The following is a 21,678-nucleotide window of genomic DNA, read 5'->3' on the forward strand; positions in this document are numbered from 1 at the left end:
TCTCCTGCATTGCAGGCGGATTCCCTACTGCTGAGCCACCAGGGAAGCCCCAAGAGCAATATTTCTCAGCTATAAAATAAGAATGGAATAATGCCTTTTGCAGCATTTCATGGATGGGCCTAGAGTTTATCATACTATTAATAAGTAAAGGTAAGTCAGAAGAAGAAAGACAAATACCATGTTGATATCACTTACAGGTGGACTCTAAAACACAACACAAATGAACATATCTGTGAAACAGACTCACAGACATGGAGAACAGACTTGCGGTTGCCAAGGCAGGGAGGGGAGGAATGTCAGAGTCTGGGATTAGCAGATGCAAACTGTTATATATAGAATGCATAAACAACAAGATCCTCCTATATAGCAGCGGGAACTGTATTGACTATCATATAATAAACCATAATGGAAAATAATATAAAAAAGAATATATATATATGCATAACTGAGTCACTTTGCTGCATAGCAGAAACTAACACCACATGGTAAATTAGCTATACATCAATTAAAAGAAAAATTAAAAAATAAAACAAACTCAGAAGTGTCCCAGCACTCAGAGGGGAACAACCACTCCCTGCCTCCAGGTCTCTGAATGTTGCCTGAAATCCTATCCAACCGCCTGGAGCATTTTAGCATTTTCATAGCCATTCTCTCCTGCAGGCTACATACAGACCCACTGTGGTGGGTGGGGCTGCTATCCTTAGGTCCATGTCTCAGGCAGGGAAAACTGAGGCCACATAAAAAATATAAACTCCGGTCCAGAACTTGGAAAAACAAGCCTGATGTGCCTGGGAGACTTGAGGGGCTCCAACCTGGAGGCGTCATCCAGCCCCAGAACACAGAAGGGGCCTGTTTTCTCTCAGGGACTGAGGCCAGAGCTGAGAAGAGTGGAAGCTTCCTCTCAGGGTCTTCTGTAGTCGAGCCTGCCCTGGGCCTGGCCTGGCCTTCCACCTGGGCGAATGGGTCCCCACACCCCAGCTCTGCAGAGCTGTGCTGGCCTGGAGGTCCAGGCGAGCAACACAGGGCCTCCCCCACACCCGTGCAGCTGGGAAGAAGAGGCAGCAGGGGCCGGAGGCCTGCAGAGAGTTGAAAATCCTGGGAACAGAGCCCCAGTCAGCCCAGCCAGCACCTCATTAGGAGGCCCAAAACGGGGAGGGGGCACTTCAGGAACAACATTATTTATTCTATTTTTAAACAAGCCTGAGGTCTCTGGGGGCACAAATGAAGTTATCAGAAAAGACATGAGTGGAATAAAGCCCCAAGCCAGCAAAGCTGAGAAGGCCCCTGGGGACCAGGACTCTTGAAAAGCTGAGATGGGGTTTGTTTATCTTGTGCTCTGGGAGCGCAGGACTGGGACCAGGGTGCTGGACAAGGATGTCCCAAAGCCCTCTGCAGCCTGTTCCCTCTGGGCCCCCAGGGAATTTGGGTGTGAGCCCTACTCTACAAACGGTCCCATCAGTGTCATCTGCAGCGGGGAGGGAGGAGGCACCACCTCTGGAAGGAAGCCCGGGTTCACTTCCCACCTCTGCCACGTGAATGCCTTTCCCAGTGGGCAGAGCCCAGGGGAGCCGGTGCTGCAGGGCACCTGCTCCCCGCCCAGCCACCCCTGGCTCCACGCTGCACAGGCCCTCCACCTGCCAGAGCCTCCACTTTCTCATCTAGCAATGGGCTGGTCATTCTTACCTTGACTCCCAGGTAGCCCTCTTGGGAAGAAGCAATGAGACTGTGTGCTCCTGGGGAGAGCTGGACTCTCGTCTCACTGGATCCCAACGCCTTGAAAAGGCGACTCACTTGCCTTTCCCATCTCAAAGCTTAGGAAGCCAAGGCTCCAGGGAGTTGAAGGACTCACCCTGAAGCATTCAGACTCAGGCCCACCTGGTTCCCAAGTTTGCTTTCCCTCTGGTGGTGGGGCAACCGCCTGGCAAGTGCTCTTGGGAGATTTGAGAGAAACACAGGTCACTGACAGAAGTGATTACAGGACTGGGTGGGTGTGGCTGGATGAGAAACACCTCTCAGAAGTAAGCGATGGGAGAAGGAGCAAGGTGAGCAAGACTTGCAGTCAATGGTCCTGGTTTCTGATTTTGCTATGAACTGCAGACAGCCACCACAGCCACTTCCCACTTACTGGCTGGGTCCAGTAAGATGTGACATGTGAGGCGGTGGGGAAATGGTCAAGCTCTGTGCAAATGAAAGCCAAATGTCTCTCCAGTTCTGTTCCCCACTCCTCACCCCAGTTACCATGTGAAATATGGGTTAAGCAGATTGCACCCAGGGAAGCAGTGGCAGGGCTCCACATTTCCCCTACTAGGGGCACCGCAGAACTGACTCATAGGAAAAGACCCTGATCCTGGGGAAGATTGAAGGCAGGAAGAGAGGGGGACAACAGAGGATGAGATGGTTGGATGGCATCCCTGACTTGATGGACATGAGATGGAGCAAGCTCTGGGAGTTGGAGATGGACAGGAAAGCCTGGCGTGCCACAGTCCACAGGATCGCAAAGAGTTGGACACTCTTTCTCCTCTGCAGAAGCAGAGGCCACTGCAGGTATAGAATAGTCCACTGGCATGCACTGGGGGGCGGGCTGCCCTTGGCCATCCTACAGGCTCCCTGCAGCCCCACTGCCCCAAGTTAAAAGCCACAGGTCTTGCGCCCTCGAGTCTACATAGAAAGTTGAGACCAAGAAGGAAGGAACTGGCCCAAGGCCAGGCAACCAGAGGAGGGAAAAGCTGGAACTGGAACCCAGAGTTCTCCGAACTGTCCAGGCTCTCCTAACTACCTGTGTGGAAGGCTTTATACATCCATTGGGAAGATGAGGAAACTGAGGCCTCGGGAAGAGCTGTGGCATGCCCAGGGTTGCCGTGTCTGCGCTGTGGCCAAGGCTGGAGGCCAGATCCTGTCTCTCGGCTGCTGGGCCAGAGCAGAGACTGTGTCCTACATCACTGAGCTTTTTTCTGAAATGAACCACTTCTTAATTCTTTGGCTGAATGTCTAAATAAGGATTTTTGCCAATTCTGAGCCCTGCTAACTGATGAAGCTGTCAGAAAAAGATCTAATGATGCTTGAAAACGCGAGGAGTGAGCCAGCTGCCAGATTGCCTTCCCAGCCCTGCCTCCACATCAGGGAGTCAGGACCCTCCCACTGGTGGAGAGGGCGTGAGCCCCAGCGGCTGAGACTCTGCTGCCTTTCATCAACTGTGTGACCCCTTTTGATCCTCAGCTCACCAGCTGTAAATGCGGATAACTCTGAGGATTAAATGAGATGCTATGTGTGCAATGCCCCAGCACAGAGCCCGGTCAGGCACAGATTTCAGGACTGTCTGGGATGGTGCGGGGGGTGGGGCAGAGTGGCCAGTGATCTGAACTCTGCTGAACAGACAGGGGTGGCCCTGACTGCAGCCCTGTGCGAGTGAGAGCTGAAGCTGCCAGCTCCGTTTGGGGAGGCCCCGAGTCACCCCGAGTATTTATCTTGGGAGGGATAGATGAAACGCTCAGAGTGACCTCAGGCCCTGCAAGATGGAGCCCTTGGGTGGGAGCCTGGGAGGCTGGGCTGGGGCGCTTGGCAGGCCAGGCCCGTCCCTTTGTTCTCTCTCCTTTCTCAGTGGAACATTTGTTCACGCAGGAACCCTGGGCACTAGGGGTGGGGCTTGGCTTGGGGACCAGGGAATCCGGCAATTCCCAGGCCTGCCACTGGAGCCCAAGAGACTGGGCTCTGGGAAGGGCCCTCCTGAAATGAGCTGGACTGAAGGGCAGGCCTTCCCCGCACATGAGACCCACGTGTGTGACCTGCCACCCAAAGGCAGACTCTGGGAGCATCCCAGCCAGAGACAGGCAAGTCATTCTCCCTCAATCACTGACTGTCCAGACCACCAGCTTCTTCCCATCCTCCTTCCTCCTCCTGTTACACACATGTGCACACAGGTAGACGTACATACACACACCCACACTCATTGCCTGCTTGGAGGCCTTGGATTCATCCTCCCCAATAGATGGAGAAGTATGAAGAACAAACAGGTCTTGGGTGCAAATGCATCTTTGCAATTGTGGGGCTATGGGTAGAGCTTTTAACCTAGATGCCTCTTCCTTACCTGCAGAGCAGGTCTGTGCTTCACAGACCTGGTGAGGAGCCAATGAGGCAGAGCGTGGACAGGACTTGTAACCGTGAGGCTCACGACTAATGGTAGTGGACATTTGGGGCTGGAAAGTAGGATTTCTGTAACTATCCAATCTGCTTCTATTTTTAACAAGCCAGAGAGACTATCTGAGGGTGAGGGGGGGTGTTTAGGACAGTGGCCTAAATACGGCATGAAGATTACCACTGGGTCCAGCTGTCCTGGCCGGGGCCAGGGATGATCAAGACACCCCCACCCACAGCTGGCTTGCGACCTTCCCTCCGTGCCCACTTCTCTGCCCCCTGGCTGAATTTGGTGCTCTCAGAGGACAGCCCCAAGCTCACGGGAGCCGAGATATGGTGAATGTTAGGGGCAGGCAGACTAGTTCCTCATCAAGTAGCAAACCTCAGACAGAGCCCATCGGAGGACATGTGGAAGTTGAGAATGTGGAGTGTGGAGAAAGCTTTGTTGGAGCAGAGGTGAGGGTTCCAACCTTGGCTTGGGCTTCGATGGGCCCTTGACCTTGGACAGTCATGTCCCATCTATGGGCCTTAGTTTTTTCATCTGTCAAGGCCTCTCTGCCCTTGGGAGGTGCAGGGAGGTGGTGGCCATGAGAAGGCTCTGACAAAGTTGATCCAAAAATACACTAGGAAGACTCCCAGACCCCTTAGTAACTGCTGCCCTTCCCACCCTGATCTCTTCTCAGATGGACAGGTGGATTCAAATTCTCCCCGTGTGCCATCACCCGTGGAAAAAGAGAACCCAAGGGCCTTTGGGACCCTTTCCAGCTGGGGACTCCGCCAGACGAAGCAGGATTGTCATTTATAATAATAGAGTTTTCACTGGAAGACTTGCTTACCCCCTTTGACCCTCTGCTTCCCCAGCTGTCAATGCAGATAATAACTCAGCCAGCCAAAGGCTGAGTGCCTGAGGTGCTGAGCACTAACCCTGGCCCAGTCACACGACAGTACTGGAGAGGTCCCACCTGTACCCTTGGCAGGGGTGCTGCATCCGGACTTGCCTGGCTGCCCCAGAAGACACTAGGCATCCTCAGAATTTAGGAGTGGATGCCAACAGCATGACCAAGAGGTCTGGGACTGGGTCTCTGAGAGGGACTGTGCCCACCGGGTAGGCTGGGAGCACCGGGTCCCAGTATTTAGCACTGGGGTTGAGAATCGGAGCTCTGCAAAGACCCCCAAGGTTTGCTATTCTCCTGTTTGCTCTTAACCTTGAATTTGCTGAGAAAAGATCTTCTAAGCCCCCAAGAACTCATTTAGTGTACTGCATAAGCACTTCTAGGGTGCATCACTGAGGACTGGGAGTGAGAACCCTCATTCATCAGACTCCAAAAACTGTCTCTTCCCCATGGGAATTGTTCTCTGGTAATTGATAGGACAAAGAGTGACATTTCCCAGGAGTCTGTGGGAAGGAAAGGGGCTCCCAGAGCAGCCTGTCTGGGATGGAGGGTGGTGTGGGGGTGGGAAGGGAGAGGGAACAGCATGAGAGTAAGGCTCAGAGGATACCAGCCAAGCAGAGCATTTGGGAGGTTGGCTGTGGAGAGCGCAGGAGAAAAAGTGTGGGGACAGCTGCTGTCTGTGTGGAAGAATCCAAGGCAGCATCAATGAGGAGAGGGTGTTTTTGAAACGTTTTCAAAACGTGTTACTGAATATCAGGAATGCAGGTGTCAATCCTTTATAAAGATGACAGGTTGAAACTCGCATCTATTTTCATTCCCTTCTGACACCACAACAATTATAGTAAATGAGTCTTTAGAGGCATGACCCACAAAGACAGAGAGAACACAAGGAAACAGCAGCCATTACTCAGCGACACACTTAGGAAGCAGGCGGAGGAGAGGTAACTGACCCATTAGATGCCAGAGGGCAGGACCCTGAGACTGTAGCAGGGAACTCATTATCAACCAGTTCTACATCCCAGAAGTTTCTAAAGGCTCTGGACCTGGAAATGTCAGGTTGCTCTGGAAATAGATGTTAGCTAAAAAGAGACTGATTACAGTGTTGTGAAGCAGTTGGAGTTCTAGACCTCCCTTGCTTTTGATGCTGGGGGGTGACTGTCCCTCCCTAGCCCCCCACAGAGGGGTGTTCTCCTGGGAGAGTATAACAGAGGCTCTCTGCTCTGGGGATGTCAGCCATGGCTAAGAACTGGAAATTAAATCAGTATACATGTGCTGGAGTCTGAACCTCCACCAGTTCTCTTCCCTGACTGAGCTCCAGAATCCTAGCAGCCAGAACTCACTTCTGTTCTCCAGCATGTCCTCAAGAAATGGCCCCTTTCTGCACGGCGTGGCTTGTGGGATCTCTGTGCCCTGACCAGGGATTGAACCTATGCCCCCTGCAGTGGAAGTGCAGAGTCTCAGCCACTAGATTGCCAGGGAAATTCCCCTATTAAGGGAATTTACATAAAGTAAAACTCACCATTTTTTTTTTTTTAAGAGTACAGTTTGGAGACTTCCCTGGTGGTTTAGTGGATGAGATTCCAGGCTCCCAAAGCCAGGAGGCCTGGGTTTGATCCCTGGTTGGGGAACTAAGATCCTACAGGCTACAGCTAAGCCTGAGCGCCATAACCACTGAGATCACATAGCTGAAATAAATTAAAAAAAAAAAAAAGACTACAGTTTGCTGAGTTTTGACATCGGAGACAACCATTCCAACCAAGATAGAGAACACTGCCGCCACCACCAGAAGTTCCCTTTGCAGTAAATGTTCTCCTCATAACCCTAACTCCTATCTGCCACCAATCTTTTCTTCAGCTCTACAGTTTTCTTTTTCCCAGAAGGCCACGTACCCGGAATAAAGGGGATTAGTATTTTGTGTTGGCTCCTTCCACTTTGCATCACGTGTCAGATTCAGCCATGACCCTCGTTTCGGCAGTTCATCACATGTTACTGACTACTGTTGTCTTGTACACAGTTTATCTAGCCATCCAGCTAATGGCCCTTTGGGTTGTTTCTAGTTTTTGATTCTTACAATTAGAGTGGTTGTGAACATTAAAAAAAAAAAAAACCCTTTCAGGGAAGCTCCGAGTTAATAAACCACACCCAGGGACTCAAGCTCTGAAACAGGTTTTTAGCAGCACCCCTCCCAACTCTTAATTACGAGCAAACAGTTACTAAGCATTCAAGGAAGGCCTCTGACGTGAAAGATGGTGACCCAAAGCTAATGGGAAACACACCTTGGATTACAGATTGGAGAAGACATTACATTCAGGAAAAATGAGAGGGTACTATTTTTTTTTTAAAGAAATAAACAGAGAATAAAAATGAGCTCTTGGGAATGAAAAGCATGATGGTAAAAGTGAACAACTAAATTGGAGGTGAAGATAGAACTGAGTAAAGCTCCCAGGAGGAAAAGCAAAGGCATGAAGATGAAACATATGAGAGAAGAGATGAAACATAAAGGACCAACCCAGGATGTACAACATAAGAATATTGAGTCGCAGAGAGAACAAAGAAGACAGAAGGGAGAAATTACCAAAGAAATAATTCATGCAAGTGTCCCTGAATGGAAGAACAGTTTCCGCACTGAATGGGTCCTCTGTGTGCCCAGTACTGTGAGAAAAGGACCCACACTAACTCCCATTGCTGGAAATTTCAGAATACTCGTGTCAAAGAGAAGCCTCCAAGTTTTCAGAAAGGAAAAAAAAAAAACAGGTCACAAAAAAGAGATTAGAAAACAGAAAGGCTTTGGACTCTCAGTAACAATGGTAAATGTGAAAATGTAATAGACGGATGTTTTCTAAACTCTGAAGCAAAGTTGATATCCAACCTATAATTCAATTCCATCTGAACTCCCAATCAAGTGTAAAGAGAGAATAAAGACACTTTCAGATATGTAAGCTGTCAAAACACTTACCCCCGTGCACCCTTCATCAGGAAGCTACCAGAGTATATACTCCACCAAAACAAGGGAGTAGAGAGAGAAAGAGGAAAAGATAGGAAATGGAAGATTCAAGCGAGAGATGAAAGAAGCTGGAGGACTGTGGAATGAGATTCCAGACTGACAACAAGTACCAGGCTCCAGAGGGCTGGCCAGCCCTAGTTAGAGTGGATCGGAAGACTCCAAGAGAAATTTTGCCAAGAAAAGGGAATGTTCAGAAAAGATCTCCCTTCTGAATGCCTTTAGAGGAGATTGAGATGATTGGCAGAGGGTTGGTGTCATATTTACTAATAAATACATAGAAAACTAAGCAAAAGCAGTGATTAAATCTAGGAAAGACAATAAAAATGTGCAAAAAGGGAAAGCTAACCATAGTCTATTTCATGATTCAGCTCTGAGTAGCACATTCAGCCATGATAATGGAAACACTGTATAGTGACTGAACTGAAATCATTAGGTAACTGTACTAGGAGGGCAGAGGAAGGGGCAAGTTATGGGCAGGGTGGGTGTGGGAGAGGCAAAGAGCCTCTTCTCTGGGGGGTGGGGGTGCGGGGGTAGAAGTCAAAGGCTGAGTTATCAAGAAAGGGCTGAAAATGGTTGCCTCCAGAGAAGGGAAATGGGCGAGGGCACTCCCCATAGGGCAACTTGATTCTCAGCCTGCATAAAAAATGTATTTAAATACTATATAGTGGTGGTTTACTCGCTAAGTTGTGTCAGACTCTTGCAACCCCATGGGCTGTAGCCTGCCAGGCTCCTCTGTCCATGGGATTCTCCAGGCAAGAACACTGGTGTGGTTGCCATTTCCTTCTTCAATATATATATGTGTGTGTATGTGTGTGTGTGTATGTATAATTTTTAATTAAAAAAACACAATCCCATCCTTGTCTCTCCCACTCTGGTGGTTTCTGGAGAGGCTGAATAACCACGAGGGCTTCTCATTGTCCATAGCCTTTGGAGTGAGTTCATTGCAAGCTATTCTAAGCTTCCCTGGTGGCTCAGACGGTAAAGAATCTGCCTGCAATGCGGGAGACCTGGGTTCAATCCCTGGGTCGGGAGGATCCCTTGGAGAAGGGAATGGCAGCCCGCCTCAGTACTCTTGCCTGGGAAATCCCATGAACAGAGGAGCCTGGTGGCAGTCCATGGCGTCACAAAAAGTCGGGACACAACTGAGCGACTCACACACATACATATTCTAAGCAAATGGGCTCAGCCTATAGCAGGCCTCTGACAGGCTTAGAAACACCTGGGCTAGATGGAAACTGAGTTGGAGCTGAAACCTCAGAAGCCACACCTGGAGCAACTCCTGACACCTCAGGTGTGTTCCCAAACCTCAAGGTGCTTTTACAGATCTGATGCTGCGATAAAACGTGGGGATCAGGCTATGCCCAGACCACCTGCCTGTAGGAACCCCAGAAAGGGAGATGGAAAGAGGCTGGAGGTGTGCGGTAGCCCTGTTCATTAGGGGAGCTTCTACCAGACTCCCCCCAGGACACCCCAAGATCTTCCCCCAGGTCTTGCTGCTGGCTGTCCTAGTCCCGGAAGCTAGAAACCCACGTGGGTCACACCATGCCAGTACTCATCAATGTTTATAGAAAGCAAGATCGTTATTTACAAGAACAGAAACATTGAGCTAATTCATGTTTAAATACACCAAACAGAGCGGCAGACCAAAAAACCCCAGAAACTTCTGGGTAGAAGAGGGCAGTGAGCCCCGGCTTAGCAGGGCCTTCCTGTGTCCCTGCTGGACTTTGCAGCTCAGGCTGCTCTTGCCCTGCTCTCCACGATGGGCAGACCCTTCCCAATGTTAGCCAACCTCCTTTTTCCACGAGTGTATCCAAGTTAGGAAAACAGAACTTTCCTCCCAGATCACTCAAGACCCTGAGCCAAGTAATACCGGTACCCAGAGCTCCCTTGGGCCCTGTTCTTCAAGCTTTTCCAGAGAAGTGTTCTGCACAGGGTGAGTCACCCAGCTCCCATCCTTCAGACCACAGAGGACATGGGGATACTTGGGTTCCCACCTCCCATCAAACCTCTCTTCGCTTCTTTTGGGAACTCAGTTTTCTGCTTCAATCAAGATCAGAAAGGCACAGAGAGAAACTTGAGTCCAGGATCTTAGTCCCCCAAAGCTAGTCTGAGGACCAGGAGTGATCAGCGACAATGTTCTTGACAACCAGGAACAGAGGGAGGAGAAATAAAATGAAAAAGGGACGTGTATGGAAAGAACGGTTGTTGCTTCTGGGATTAGATCCTTCTTACATTTTTGTTCTAAAATTAATATCTTTACAAAGTGAAATGATGATTGTGGATGACATGTTTTCTTAAGTCCTTACTTGACAAAATTGGAAAGTTAGCATCTCTAACTAGTCCTTCCACAAAATAATAACTTTGAGAGGGGGAGCAGATTTCACTGGACTGTGAACATCCAGAGTTTGGGACATACTGCGGTAGATGACCCAAAGAAGAGTAAGATCAAGCTCCGGGTCGGAAACAGAACCACAGACTCAGAGGGTGAGAAGGGCACCAATGCATGCGGTCCAGCGGCCACTGACACCTAAGCGTGTGCCAGAACACCACCAGCTAAGAGCTTGGCCCGCTCCCACTTGGTGCCCTTCAGTGACAGGGAGCTCACTTCCTCTGTGTACAGCTCTGATGATTACAAAGTGCTTACTTTGTATTGTGGAGAAACCTTCGTCCTTGGACCCACGCCTACACTTGGGAGCCCCTAGAAGCAGCCCTTTCACCTGCAGGAAAACAGCTCCATTCTGCACCCTTTGCCTCCCAGTCTTCTTTGACTTCTATTGGCTTCCCCTCACCACCAGTCATTCCTCTTGTGAAGTGGCTTGCTTGAGATCACTTGCCTGGCAAGTGAGTTCAAAGCCAGCTCTTCAGCTCCTGGCCCTGTGCCCTGCGCCCTAGCTCTCTCCATGTGGCAAGGGCTCAGCGTGTCCTCAATTCAGGAGATGGTACTGGCTGTTCAGAAACAGTTGGAAAGGCAACAGAGAATCCAAAATCGGGGTGGGGGGGAAGCAATATACAAAAAAAGTCAATGTGATCCCAATAAACACGTATAGATCCACATTAAAAATGAAAGTATGCAAGGAAACAAGGCAAGATGGTCATGATAGTCATTCTTTAAGGTAGGCTACCTGATGATTTTTACCACACTTTTGCTTTTCTCTCTGTGCTTTCCAATTTTTCTGCGATGATGTGGGTTTTTTTTTTTTTTTTTTTTTGTAGGATAGAATAAAATAATGACCATTTGGAAGGATGAAATAAGAAATGTCAAATTAAAGTAATCACATCCCAAGACACCCCCCACCCCGACTCAGTTCCCAGCCACTGTTCTGTGAGCAAGCTCCTGGGGCTCTTGGGCCCTGGGCGGTGGTCTGCCCCCAGACCCTCACGCATTGCAGCACTTTACAGCAGTCTCACATTCTTGCTGCATCAGCGCCCAGCCCTTGACTGCCAGATGATGAGCCTGAGGTCAAGTAGACCCCAGACCACCCGGGGTCATGAGCAGTGTGCTCCTGTCATCTGCCCCTCCTCCGTTTTCTCCAGCCTTGGAGCTCCAGCCCAGCCCCCAGGTGGAAGAAAAGAGAGGATGGGGAACAAAACAGAGGGTGCAGAGGACCATGGCTCATCCCTGCCAGGTCTGTTACACGTACAGGGTGTGCATATTGTACAGACAGGAGATTAAACTTAGAGGAGAGATGTGTCATCCATGGAGTGTGATGGAGCTGGGCCTGGACCCAGCCCTCTGATCCAGTCCAGTGCTTGCTCCTCTGGGGCTCAGATCAGAGCCCCTAGGCGTGATTGTGGTGTGCTGGGTCCATGCAGAGTGCTGGGGCCACGGGTCACACAACACCCTCTGTGCCAGCCCTCCAGGGCGGGTCTTTGCCAACTGCTCCCTAGGGCGCCTGGCAGTCCCAGGCACATGTCAGAGCCAAGCCCTGATTAGAAGTGGAGGCCTGGCCCGTGGGTCAGAATCCTGTCTGACTTCCAGGTTCTGCAGTGTCACGTGGCCCTGCGTGAGTTGTTCCCCTGTTGGGGACTCAGTTATCCAAAGGATAAAATCAGAGTGGAGAGCATTTGACAGTGATTAGACTGGCAGTTTACAAGTCTTTTTTTTTCCCCCCCAAGCCTAGCATTTGGGTACTCTGGGACTGACCTGTGACACTGTCCCCCATCCTGGAGGACAGGGCAGAAGCTCCCCATTCAGCTTGGCCTTTGGGTGCCCCTCACCCCGGCTCCCTGTGTGGATAGTCTAGGTCTTAGAGAGATGTTCCCCACCTCAAGCAGGAGTGTTTGTGGGTGTGGGGATGTGCAGGGCTGTGTCTGTGTGAGTCGGGGCTCCCAAGAGGACAGGGTCCCCATTTTGTAGTTGGGACATTTTCTAGGGATGTCACCTTGTTGAGGATTCTGCTCTCAGCTCACCTCATCCCCTCCCCCTCCCTCTTCCCAGCTGTTGGTTTCCTTGTCTTCTAGGCTCCAGTCTCTATTGCAAGCCCCAGGCTCTGTGTTCCTTCTCTGTTTCTGCCCTAGAACAGGTCTGTCACTGGGGAGGGGCTGCCCCTTTCCCCTCCCCCCAACCCCTCTGTGGTCTCTTCCTCAGGATCCCTCCAACCCCCACTCCCATCCCTGCACCCACCTCCCGGGGCCCTCTTTAAAGAGGTGCCCACAGCTCTCAGGGCCAGTTTTGTTTCAGACAGAAATGAAGATGGACTTTCATTGTACAATGACACTTTCAAACCATTATTCTGCCGAGACCCAAATGAAAAATCAGCAAGTCTGACACCGCTGTGATTTGTTCATATGACGCTGCCTCTTTGCACAAAGTTTAATTAAAATTTCAGGAGCGATTAGGGAGCCCTTTATTGTGCACCTCTGGGCTCTTCCAGGCGCCCTGGGGGAAGGGCAGGGTCTTTTTACAACAGAAGCCAGTGCTCAAGGATGGTCCCTAGGAGATTGGGAGTGGGGGTCACTGACAACTGGAGCAAAGCACAGCCTGTGGGGGTACACGGGTCTCAGGGAGCACACGGGATCCCAGCCACCCCGCACCTCCACCCATTTCACAGGTGAGCACACTGAGACCAGCTCTTCCCGAGACTCAGCTGATCGCGGTGACGCGGCCCCACCCCTTCCGCCCCGCCCCCTGGACTCACCCTTAGGGCTGGCAGGGAGCTGACTTGGTCCACGGTCAGCGTGGCCTCCTTGTAGTACTTCCCGGGGGGACAGAGCTTCAGGAAGGAGTCGTGGATGCTGAGGAGAGAGGCAGGGGCGGGCTGAGGCTGGGGACCAGCGGGCCCCCTGCCTCCTGCGGGCTCCCTTTGGAGGATTGATTGACACACATTTGGTAGTTATAAATCATCCTGCCCTTCCAGAAACATGCCTGGGGCTCCAGCGTGCCCAGCGCATGCGCTGTGGGGGATGCAAAGATAAGCCAATATGCTCTGTAGCCTGAACGTAATCTACAAGTGCACTGGAAAGGACTTCCGCCCTCCCATCCTTCAGTCCCTCCTTTACGAATGGAGGAACCAGCAGGGCCTTGGGGGAAGCCAGGATGCCACCCCAAGCCATCTGTCCAGCCCCACCCTCGTCCCAGGGAAAAGAGGTCACTCCATGGGTGTGGCCAAGCAGCCAGCAAACCACACAGCCATCCGAGGCCAGTGAGCTGGATCCAGACGATGGGACTGAACAACTGTCCTCATCGATCCAGTAATCAATGTCTGTGTGCAGGCCTCCTCCCGCTCCAGGGGATTTGGCTTGTGAGGGACAGGCAGGCAGAGGAGGGAATGAATGGCCGTGTTGGCGCTGCGAGGCAGAGGGTAGGAGGGAACTCTGCCCCAGGCCGGGAGAGCAGGGCCCTCTTGCTGGAGCCTTCCCCACCCACATTCTGGAGCGTGGACCATATTAACCTTGTAAGGGGTTGGGGAGGGAGCTGAAAAGTGGGGTGTAGAATGGGTGAAGGGAGATAGTCTCCAGGAAAAGATGGGGTGGGGACACTGAAGGACAGCGAGGAGAGAGGAAAGCCATCATACCCAGGGTGGGGGTGGGGAGGTGTCCAGTGGCCTCCAGGGGAGGGGGCGCTGGCAGTGGTCTGCCCCTAGCCCCAAGGAGCATTTGATAACTGTCATTGTTAGAATTGCTAGGGTGGGGTGATAAAAAAGCAGACTGACTTTCAGTATGTTTTATTAATTTTAAATAATTCTCTGAGGCCAGGCACCTGTATGGTTGACACCCTCTGGCCCTTCACTAGGAGTACCTGCCGCACGCTGCCAACTTGTGTGGACATTTCTGGTGGAACCTACAGAACCACCTTGCAAGGAAGGGACCATTATCTCTTCCTTACAGAGAAGGAAACTGAGACTCAAGGAGGTAAAATACTCGCCTTGCCTAAGGTCACACAGGGGTGAGCAAGAAGCCAGAGCTGCAGATGCCAGAGCTCTTTCCCCAGGAGCCCAGAGAGGGAGGTCTCAGGAGGGCTGTGGGCAGGGGGAGGGGGGTTTGGGGGGTGGAAAGAGAAGGAACCCCTGCTGCTGTTGTCACTGGCTTCTTGTTTTTTAAGCTCTTTGTGCCTAGTGCATTCAACCATATTATCTCAATGAATCTTCACAGCAACCCTGTGGGATAGATATAGGGGTGATGATGTCTACACATGTGGAGACCAAGGCTCAGAGAGTTGAAGGGGTCTGCCTCAGGTCATTCAGCTTGGAAGGGGTCAAGGGGGTTCTGAACCCTAAGCCAGGCTCCTCGGGCTGTGCTGCCCACCTCTAAAAGGTCCCAGGTGAAAGACTCTCAGCACCCTCTCCCTGCCCTGGAGAGCCTTCTGGGGAGGGGGTACCGTGGGGAGGGCCCTGCCCAGACTTCGTGTCTTCCCAGGCCGCTGAGTGGGTGGGCTGCCCGCAGATGAATCGTGGCTGCTTCTCGGCTTGCCACAAAATGTTCTCCTCCAAATATGGATCAGCTGGCTCTAAGTGGAACTCGGAATTAATCACTAATGGACTCAAAAGTCAAAGCCATTTGAAAAGCTCACACATCTCGCCTGCCAGAAAGCAAGCAGCCCAAGCTGCATCTCCCTTCCACACCTAGCCAGACAAGGGGAGGGGCTGTCTGCGGGCGGGGAGGCTGAGACAGGGGGAGACCAGCTCCTCTGCTGTGACTCTGCAGGACCTTGGATCTGCCGCGTCCCCTCTGTACAGTGAATCTCAGCTAGCTCCCTCCATCCTCCAGTTCGGGAATTCTGTACCCTTCTCTGCATCCTGTCCATCCCTTGACTCTGAGACCCTCCAGTTTAGCCTTTTTCGACTGGGTGGGTCCCACATCAGAAGCACACAGGGAGCTTATGAAAGGATCAGCTCTAGAGAGTCTCATTCAAGGCTAGTGTCAGCGCAGGCAACTATAGGTTCTACGTGCTTCTGTGTTTGTATTGAACGGGTAGGACTGAGAACACAGCTCCAGTGAAAGTCTCCAATTATACCCCTTCCATCCCAGTCTGGGCTCCCCGACCTGGGCTTCACCCCCATCCCAGGGGTCAATTGTCCCTTTCAACACTGAGTGGCCTGCAGGTATTTTATGAATGGCCTCATCTCTAGCCTGGAAAGATAGCTAACTTTTGGTTCTATGATCTACTGGTTCCAAGCTGTGTGACTTTGGGCAAATAGCTTCATTTCTTTGAGCTGGTTTCCTCATTCACAAAAAGGAGATGAAAATGCCATGAAAATGACAGCTACCACAGTCTCAGCACCGACCTCTGTGCCAGGCACTGCTTTAATTCCTATGCAAATCTGATCATCTAACTGACCTAATAACAATTAGGTTGAGTACATACTTTTTGTATGTGTGAAAACTGGGACTCAGCGAGGGTAAGAAATTCACTCAAGGTCACACAGCAAGTAAGTGAAAAAGTTGAACCTCAGACTGTGGCCTTTGACTTCTAGGAAGCAAGCCTCTGCCTGCTGACCTTCTGGCACTCCAGGTGGACCAGGAGCTAACAGCCAGGACAAGGCATGGAGACGGGCAAGTTTGGGGACCTCAAGGCTGCTCAGAGGATCCAGGGGCCCGATGGTCAGATTAGCCTTAGCAGGAACTGGGGCAAAGCTTCAGGATCCCGTTTACCAGACCTGCATCCAGCCCAAGATCCTGTCAGGAGCCATCTCTGAGCAATGTAATGTACCCTGAAATTGCTCAAACTGAGTCAGGCTGACCCAGGCTCAGCCATGGAGATCTAAAGGAAGCCACATGTGCCCTGAGGTCATGTCCCAGACAGTCAGGGTCCCAGACTCAGGGTCCAGAGCCTCAGGTTAAGATAAGGGGCCCCAAAGGGCTTGTGCACTGATCCCATAGAGACATCTGGAAGGCGGGGGCAATTTAGCAGCAATTTAACCAGAGTCAGAGAGGGCTAACCTGGAAGCTGAGGATGAAGGGGACCCTGCTCTTTCAGAGACCAATGGGATGTGAAAGAAGGCTCCCACAGGTTAGACATTTAGGGTGGACAGACCCCTTCTTAGAGAGCTGAGTCAAGGCAGCCCTGATGAGGAAGAAGCTGTCACATGTGGTCTGCCCCTCCCATTAGGTGTCATCTGCGGATCCAGTGACCAGGCCTTTTTGTCCCATGCAAGTCACAGATAAGAAGGTGGGAAAGCGTTAGACAAGGGCAGAGCCACCCTGCTCCCCTGTTTATCAGTCTCTTGGATACTTTTTTTTTCAACTGGCTAAATCCATCCAGATGTACTGTCATCCAAGCCACATTTCTTTGTCACGTTCATAGGAAAATCACAACACCGTGTCAGAGGTGATGTTGGAAACTTGTTCAGAAGTGATCAGGGCTTAGTATGGCTCAATTTAGCCCTGGCAGCCCAGGGTGTCTGCTCTCTCCCCTGAGCATCACATGCCATCTGCCCCCTGAGCCACAGCCAGTGTTGCTGGGAAGCCATATCAAAGCTGCCCCTTCCCTTTACAGACAAGGCATCGAAACTAACCCTAATGTAATCCGTGCTCCTGTCCCTCCAAGGAGTTAACCTAGGATCAGCTTACATGTGTGCGTGTATCCTTCCTAAGATATTCTCTGTGTGTATGTACATGTGCATGCATATACAGCCCTTTATTTTACTAAAAGTAAAATATGTACCAGTCTAGTTTACCAAAGTAAGAGTGAAATAGGTTTTAAAAAGCCAACAGCACTATAATTAATATTATTAATACACAGTATTCTATACCACCTCTTTACCTCTGATCTCTAGAGGCTGAAATTTTTTTTAAAAAATGTTTTTCTATTTCTCTTGGTTTTTCCTTAATATTTGCATAGTATTTCTAGAGATGGTGCTGATACTGCCACTTGGTATTTTTTCATTGCAGACTTTTATTTTGTGACCTCTTACTGTTAAGAAAGAGAGAATTTATCTCTACCTATAAACTACTTCCGGCTTTCTTGGTGGCTCAGGTGGTGAAGAATCTGCCTACAAATTGGGAGACCTTGGTTCAGTCCCTGGGTTGAGAAGATCCCCTTGAGGAGGGCATAGCAAGCCACTCCAGTATTCTTGCCTGGAGAATCCCCATGGACAGAGGAGCCTGGTAGGCTACAATCCATGGAGTTGCAAAGAGTCAGACATGACTGAGTGATTCAGCACAGCACATATATACTACTTCTTCCCCTAATATCTCAATATAAAATGATTTTCCTGAATCAAGATTCAGTATTTATATTATTGTCATATGTATGTATTATTACATATTATATATGTATTATTCAAACATTGCTCACAGCTGAGTTCCCTAATACAACATGATTACATTTTCTTTCTTGCAAGACTCTTTGTTTTTCCCAGAGCTAATAATCACTTTGTTTTACTTTTGCTTAGGTTTCAGTGTTTCTATTATTATTTCATTTTTAAACTTTCTGCAGAACTGTGAAGTTCCTCTTCATGTGTTTATATACCTTACATCATCCATCATCCAGGTTAATTTTGTTTTCTTGGGGATATCACTCCTGGAATTCCTCCTTAATTCTAATCTGGCTTCATTACTTTTCATGCCTGCTGCATTGTCATCCTTGGGTTTCTCTTCACGGTCATTTTTGAAATTCCATTGTATTGCAGTCCTCTGTTTTCTGGTTCTTACGTCTTCTTTTTTCCTTAGTTTGAAAGTGAAAGTTGCTCAGTTGTGTCCAGCTCTTTGCGACGCCATGGACTACACAGTCCATGGAATTCTCCAGGCCAGAATACTGTAGTGGTAGCTGTTCCCTTCTCCACGGGATCTTCCCAACCCAGGGATTGAACGCAGGTCTCCAGCATTGTAGGCAGATTCTTTACCATCTGAACCACCAGGGAAGACCAAAAATACTGGAGTAGGTAGCCTATCTCTTCTCCAGAGGATCTTTCCTACCCAGGAATCGAACCAGGGTCTCCTGCCTTGCAGGCAGATTGTTTACCAGCTGAGCTATCAGGGAATTCTTTTTCTTAGTTTACTCTCTAATTTTAATGAAGAACTTACTTTACTTATTAATATTAATGGACACTGCAGAAGCTGCCTGAAATAAGGTGCATGAGGTAATTGTTTTTAGAATTCACATGTCAAAAAATATTGTTTCACCTTCACTCTTGATTAATAGTTTAGCTATGACTTAATCCTGCATTGGAATTTTTTCCTTTGATTTTTGAAGGTGTTTAGCCACCGTCTTCCAGCACAAGTCTAAAATCATTCTACTTCCTGATCCTCTGTATGTATTCTGTTTTCTTCCTCTGTGGATGTTCTTAGGATCTTCTAAATACCTCTGGTGTCCTGAAATAAATTAACGTAGGCTTTAAAATTTTTTTCCTTCAAATATGTAGTATCTCTCAGCTTTCAATTCATGTGCAATTGCCAAGTCTGTAACGAGCTGACTGGCAGCTCATTCGTGCACACCTCTGTTCCTGGTGGTCCTGAGTCAGAAGCCTACAAGGCTAGCTCTCCCCACATGGTGAGCTCCTGTCCTCTGCTGGGCTGGGCAAGGGGTGCTGAGTGGATTGCAGGGCAAGAGGAGAAATCATATAATGTCATCTTTTTGTTTTCACCTGAGCCTTCATCCTGGCATTTGGAGGTTCCTGAGCCTTTCTGGGCCCTTAATTCCATCATCCCAATCCCTGTTTTCAAGCAATCTGCTTTCAACTTTCAGCTCTAAGTCTGTATCGTGGATCTCTTTGCTTTCCACTTTGGAAATTTTTGATCTCTCTCATCGGCTTTCATCTCTTGAGTTCTCCCTTATGGGTTTCTTTCTTTCTTTTTTTCTAATTCTAGTTGTCTTTTTAGTAGGGAAAATAAAGAAAAGAAAATGCTCAATTCTCCATGTTCACTGGAAGCTCTGGCACATTGCTTTTTTAACTTTACAATATACCTTGGAGATACTAATCAACACCCAACATAAAACTTCTCCTTCTCTCTAAGGACAGTGCCACTGATGGATGCGTCCATCCACATTTATTTCATCCATGCCCTCTTGATTTAAGTGCAATGGCCAGGTCAAAGTGTCTTTCCCTTCCTGAAGCAGGCTTCTAGTCCTTCCCCTGTTCTCTTCTGTTCTTCACAGCTCCTGGCAGCTGTTCCACACCCTCAGCTGCTCCCCAGAGTGTGGTCTTCCTAATCTGGAGACTCACCTTGGTTTGAAGCAGCAAAGAGCTCTCCCTGGTATCACCCCACCCATCTTAGCATTTTTGTCCCCACTTCATGCTTGTTCTGCTCCACCTCAGTTGAAAGTCTCCATGATGGTGAAACACAAAGAGAGTAGACACTCAGCCACTGCACCTCCTCTCTGCCTTCCTGGAGCATTGGCATCCCCATCCCTCCTCCAGCACTGACCCGTTCTGTTCTTCTAGAGCCCAAGGGGTGGGAGTCTCATGGGCAGAGGCTACCCGAGGGGCAGGCACCGGGACCTCATGCTTAGGCATGGCACTGACAAAAGACAGGATTGGCTAGAGATGGATTTGAGAGAAGTTGGTTAGAGAAGTTGGGCTGAAGTGGAGCCTTTGCTGGCCTCACTCACTGGGACCTGCCTCCCCAGTACAAAAAAATGAGGTGAGGCCCCTCCCATGAAGGGCTCACTTTCAATAGGGGTGGAGAGAGGTGTCAAACAGGAGGTAGGCAGGGGCTGCCTCATGGCCTGTGTGGGCAGTTCAGAAAGAAGGAGTCCCTAAGGACAGCTCCCTACCAGAACATCTTTCTCAAAGGCCAATAGAGAATACCACATTGGTGGTGGAGATGGGGCACATGTGAGGGACCCTAGAGATCTAGAGAAGACCATCTGAGAATCCTTGAACTTTCTAGATGGAAAGAGGATCAGGCATGGTCATGCTGAAGTAGAGAGAGAATAAATTACTGCAGAACAATCCTGTCTTTCCTGTTAACATTTTAGACATGTCCACGCTTTGCCCACCATTTCTACAGCTAGAAATCTCTCCTATGGATTTATGCTCACTTTTTGAATAAGCTTTGTTTTTGTTCAGTTGCTAAGTCATGTCCAACTCTTTGCAACCCTAGGGACTGCAGCACGCCAGGCTTCCCAGTCCTCCACTTTCCCGGAGTTTGCTCAAGTTAATGTCCATTGAGTTGGTGATGCTATCTAACCATCTTATCCTCTGTCACCCTCTTCTCCTTTTGCCTTCTATCTTTCCCAGCATCAGGGTCTTTTCCAATGAGTTGGTTCTTTGCCTTAGGTGGCCAAAATATTGGTGCTTCTGCATCAGTCCTTCCAATGAATATTCAGGGTTGATTTCCTTTAGAATTGACTGGTTTGATCTCCTTGCTGTCTAAGGGATTCTCAAGAGTCTTCTCCAGCACCTCAATTCAAAAGCAGGTTGGCTGTTTGCATCAGGTGGTCAAAGTATTGGAGCTTCAACATCAGTGCTTCCAATGAATATTCAGGGTTGATTTCCTTTAGGATTGACTGGTTTGATCTCCTTGCAGTCCAAGGGACTCTCAAGAGTTTTCTGCAGCACCACAATTCAAAAGCTTATCAATTAAGTTATGACCAACCTGGACAGCATATTAAAAAGCAGAGACATTACTTTGCCAACAAAGGTCTGTCTAGTCAAGGCTATGGTTTTTCCAGTGGTCATGTATGGATGTGACAGTTGGACTGTGAAGAAAGCTGAGTGCCGAAGAATTGATGCTTTTGAACTGTGGTGCTGGAGAAGACTCTTGAGAGTCCCTTGGACTGCAAGGAGATCCAACCAGTGCATCCTAAAGGAGATCAGTCCTGAATATTCATTGGAAGGACTGGTGCTGAAGCTGAAACTCCAATATTTTGGCCACCTGATGCAAAGAACTGACTCATTGGAAAAGACCCTGATGCTGGGAGGGATTGGGGGCAGGAGGAGAAGGGGACGACAGAGGATGAGATGGCTGGATGGCTTCATTGACTCGATGGACATGGGTTTGGGTGGACTCTGGGAGTTGGTGATGGACAGGGAGACCTGGCGTGCTGCGATTCATGGGGTCGCAAAGAGTCGGACATGACTGAGCGACTGAACTGAACTGAACCATGTGATTATTACTACTGTTGTCTATTTTGAAAGATATGTTTTTCTATTTCAAAAAAAAAAAAAAGACAAAAGCTTATCAATTGAATAAGCTATTTTTACATAAATGTTTACTATAGCATTATTGATAGAACTAAAAGTCATAAACAACTTAAATGTATGTTAT

The 21,678-nt window shown here is 49.3% G+C and overlaps 1 protein-coding gene across 2 annotated transcripts in view; it reads right to left on the reverse strand.

The window, feature by feature from the left end:
• CIB4 (calcium and integrin binding family member 4) overlaps window positions 1–21,678 on the reverse strand; it is a 66,053-nt gene that overhangs the window by 27,459 nt on the left and 16,916 nt on the right. For both annotated transcript variants that reach the window (XM_043916324.1, XM_043916325.1), the window contains one exon: window positions 13,167–13,263. In XM_043916324.1, coding sequence (XP_043772259.1) covers window positions 13,167–13,263 — 97 coding nt within the window. The remainder of the gene's footprint in view (window positions 1–13,166; window positions 13,264–21,678) is intronic.

This window comes from Cervus elaphus, chromosome 11, assembly GCF_910594005.1.
Source record: "Cervus elaphus chromosome 11, mCerEla1.1, whole genome shotgun sequence".
NCBI classification, from domain to species: domain Eukaryota; kingdom Metazoa; phylum Chordata; class Mammalia; order Artiodactyla; family Cervidae; genus Cervus; species Cervus elaphus.